Source organism: Alnus glutinosa, chromosome 2, assembly GCF_958979055.1.
Source record: "Alnus glutinosa chromosome 2, dhAlnGlut1.1, whole genome shotgun sequence".
NCBI classification, from domain to species: domain Eukaryota; kingdom Viridiplantae; phylum Streptophyta; class Magnoliopsida; order Fagales; family Betulaceae; genus Alnus; species Alnus glutinosa.
Genome location: NC_084887.1, coordinates 9,313,430 through 9,317,677, shown reverse-complemented (window position 1 = coordinate 9,317,677; position 4,248 = coordinate 9,313,430). Strand labels below are relative to the sequence as shown.

The following is a 4,248-nucleotide window of genomic DNA, read 5'->3' as shown; positions in this document are numbered from 1 at the left end:
CACTCCTCAACCGATAAAATGCTTAAAGTCTATATGGATCTTCCTAACATGCATGATATGAGCGCGTAATGGGCGTCAACCATTACAACGACCTCGACGTGAATATACTTTAGTTAAGACGTAATCATAAAGCACCTAGTTTTACATTAAACAACTCCACGTAAAGTTTACTCTACCAAAGGTGTGGAGTGATTAATGCTCCCTAGCTTACTACTCTATAACACATCCTAATAAGCATACACAATATATGAAAACTCTAATTAGGCCACAATGATAAGGTATCTAGTTTCACACCGATCGCATCACGTAAAAGTTACACTATAATTGAAAAACGGTTTAAACTACCAAAGGTGTGAAACGACCGGTATTCCCTAGTATACCCTATAAGGTGATTCTAATAGGTAAACATAAATCATGTTAAATTAGAACCATTGCAAAAGACATCGTTCTTGTTTCCAAGGACGTTGGTTTTACTCAAGAAATCTAAGAAAACTCATAGACAAGTTTAACTCTTTTTCATAAATAATTAGATTGGAATCTTGAAAACAAAACCTTTTAGCATGGGTTTTGAGATCCTCTAGCCCTTAACAATCATCAAACATCTCAAGAAAATCCTAAGAACCTCAAGAACACTTCATGGTTTTTGGAGAGGATTTTGGTCAAACCCTAAGAACTAATTTAGCTATGCATAATTGAATCTAATCTAAGCATGAAATCTATGAAAAACAGTAAAGGAATTAGAAGAAAATGAACTAAAACAGTAGATTAAAACTTAAGAAATTAGGATTACAAGAAAAGAAAGGAAAAGAGAAAAACAAACTAAGCTAAGAACATGAAATTTAACAAAGGAAATTGTTCTCTGGAACTAAGCCCAGAAAACGTGCATCAAAGGAAATGAAAAACTCTAAAAATTAAGTGATACACCTGAGAAAATCCGAAACCCCTAAAAAATGCATATAAACTACTGATGCTCTGGAAAATAAAGTCAGGAAAGCATACATCTCTCTCTCAGCCATGCCTCATATATATAGAGGAAGAGATTTACAAATATCTAAGAAAGAGATAAGATAAGAGATATTTTTGAAATATCTAAGATATTTTGGAAATATCTGAAAATATCTAAAAAATATCTAAGAAAATATCTAAAAATATCTAAGAAAATATCTAGAAAATATCTAGAAAATATCTAGGATATTTAAAATATCAAGGAAGAGTGACATGTCAACATTGTTCTAGATTGTTCCGATAATATTCAAATTCGATCGATCGATTATAAAGTCGATCAATAGCATTTCGCTCCATCGCATTCGTGGTTGCCCTATCTCGATCAATCGCATTTCGCACGATCGATTTTTCTTCGACTGATGATTTGATTGATCGATTATAAAGTCGATCGACTGATTTTCCTTAGCCGATTCTTCACTTGGCAGGAGCAACTTTAAACTCTGGAAATGACCAAATCGCCCTTGATGTATTTTCTGGTTTAATTCAGGTGTTTTGAACTAGATTTCAATTAAGACCTGAAAATAAGACAAAACACTAATACACAACAAAACATTATATTTACAACACAAACTAGGTATAACAAATGTAAATTAAGGGGTCTTGAATCGAATAATTCAAGACTTATCACCACGCTTAGATTTAAGAGAATGGAGCATCTCATGAGCCAAGATAGAATTGTCCTGTATGTGGCGGCCAAGAACAAAAGCTGTCTGAAAAGGAGAAGTGATATTAGACAGAAGAGGCTTGAGCCTATTAGCAAGCAGTTTGGAAATAGTAGATAATATTACATAGGCTGATTGGACGATAATGATGAACAGAGGAAGCACCAATCTTTTTAGGATAAGGGCTATAAAAGTATGATTCTGTTCCTTTAAAAGCTGATTATGCTTGAAAAAATTCCATATAGCCTGAAGAACAGTAACTTTAATACACTCTCAATAATTCATGTAGAAAAGAGCAGTAAAACCATCAGGACCAGGAGCTTTAGGTAAACCAAGACTAGCCAGAGAATCATAAATGTCAGATTCAGAGGGAATAGAACAAAGCATAAGATTATCAACATCAGAAATAGAGCATTGAAATAAGTCTAGTAGTTCATCAGAAGGAGTAGGATTTGAAGAAGTAAATATATCTTTGAAATGAGAAACAAAGCAATCACCAAAATATCACACCGATCAGAAAGCCACCCATCATTTGAAGTTTGTAGAAGGTCAATAACATTTCTCCTACGACGAATTAAAGTACTAGTATGAAAAAACCTAGTATTAAGATCCTTGCATGTAAGTCAAAGTTCTCTAGACTTAGATTTCCAAAGAGATTCTTCTTGAATAAAATATTCATTAAGTAAAGACTTGAGATGAAGCTTTAAACCGAAATTATAATTAGAAGGAGATGCTTGTTGAGTAATATCAAGTAAAAGAAGTTGAGAAGTCCTCTCTCTTGTGCGTTCTCCTGGAATCACAAGAGGAGAGTGGGTGGAGTCCCTAGCCAGTCCCTGCCGGGTAGGAGTCTGATAGTTAGTCTAGTTGGGGCACGAGTCCAGTTTGTCTGGCTTCTCTAGTTTCAAACCATAGATGGAGGAGTTAGTGGAGAAGCTAGGTGGTAGCATGAGACTGCTGGAGGGTGAAAGGATGAGCATTGAGATCACAGAAGATGAGACGGCAGACCTGAGACTGGCAAATGGGCGTTGTCTGATTGGCCGATTCATGTCTGAAAGAAGGATTCAGAAGGAGGCTTTTAGGGCGTTTATGGCCCGGCTGTGGAAAACGGCTGGAAAAGTGGTCTTTAAGGAGTTACAGGACAACATTTGGCTTATTGAGTTCTCCTCAGAAGCTGACAAAAGGAGAGTACTGGAGGGCTGTCCTTGGCTGTTCGATAGAAGTGTACTGATTCTTAAAGAAGTGGAGGAAAGTATTCCGCCCGCCCAAATGGATTTCTCAAAGTCACCGTTTTGGATTCAAGTACACGATATTCCCCTTATATACATGAACAAACATGTGGGGCTCAAGATTGGAGAATCCATTGGAAGAGTGGAGGAAGTGGACGTTACAGGAGAAGGGATAGGTTGGGGGAGGTGCCTTCGAATCCGGGTTCAGGTTGACATCACCAAGCCCCTCGAAAGAGGTCGAGCCCTCGAGCTTAATGGAAAGATGGTGTGGGCTAATTTTAGATATGAAAAACTTCCACACCTCTACTTCAACTGTGGACGCATTTTCCACAAACACTCGCAGTGTAGCGATAACAAGAACCCCAAGCAGGGAACAAAGCCCTCCCCAAAGCAATGGGGCACTTGGCTCCGGGCAGAAGACATGCGCTTCTCTCAAGGACACTCGAGGTATGGATGGAGGCGGGGGGAAGCCCAACTGATACAGGAGCATCCAACCGGAGGGAAGGGGCTGCCGGAGGCAACCCAGGGACACAGTCTCAGTTAGAGGAAGGAAGGGAAGCCACCTCAGACTTCCAAGGTACGGACACTAACATAGGTAGATGTGCTGACAGCCTCGAGGAAAGAAATGAGAGGAAATCCTGCAGACAATACTGGGAAGAGAGATTGGGGATTCCAAGACTGTGGAGATAGGACAGATGCAGGGTCAAAACCGGCGATGTGACTTCATGGAATTAATGCTCTCTGAGGGTCAGGTGGCTAAGGATGTTTGTCCATTGGTAGCAGAGGGGGATATTGACAAGGCAACTGAGGAAAACCAGGGGGAGGATCACATGGTAGGTCCAGAGCAGGACGGGTTGGATACTGGGCCGGGCGGACAGGCCTTGGATGCTCCATTCCACGTCATTGGGCCCGAATCACAGGCTGAGCCCCTGATGGACTGCCCATCTTTTTCTTCGGAAGAAAACAAAATCGAGAGGAACCAGCCAGGAGAAGGCTCCACCCGTAAGTGGAGACGCAGGGCTCGAGCTCCTACAACGGCCCTGGAACCGCAGAAGACGGGCAAGAGAAATTTTGAAGAGGCAGTATTAACCGATGAAGCTGAATTCACAGAGCAGGGGAAGAAGGGGAGGGTAGATGCAGAGGAGGCACCAAACTTGGCTTGGGCGGAGACTGGACACCAGCCCCGCCGGCCGCAATGATTCTCCTAAGTTGGAACTGCCGGGGAATTGGGCACCCCCGGAAAGTTCGGGATCTCCACCAAATGGTGAGGGAGAGACGGCCCACTTTTGTTTTTCTTATGGAAACTATCTGTTCCAAACAGCACATGGATAACATTAGAAGAAGGCTTGGTTTCG

At 41.0% G+C, this 4,248-nt stretch overlaps 1 protein-coding gene across 1 annotated transcript; it reads left to right on the top strand.

Annotated features, from left to right (window-relative positions):
* Positions 1–2,579: 2,579 nt before the first annotated feature.
* LOC133860268 (uncharacterized) lies at positions 2,580–3,437 on the top strand. The gene has a single exon (XM_062295904.1). The coding sequence runs from the start codon at positions 2,580–2,582 to the stop codon at positions 3,435–3,437; it is 858 nt and encodes a 285-aa protein (XP_062151888.1).
* Positions 3,438–4,248: the final 811 nt, after the last annotated feature.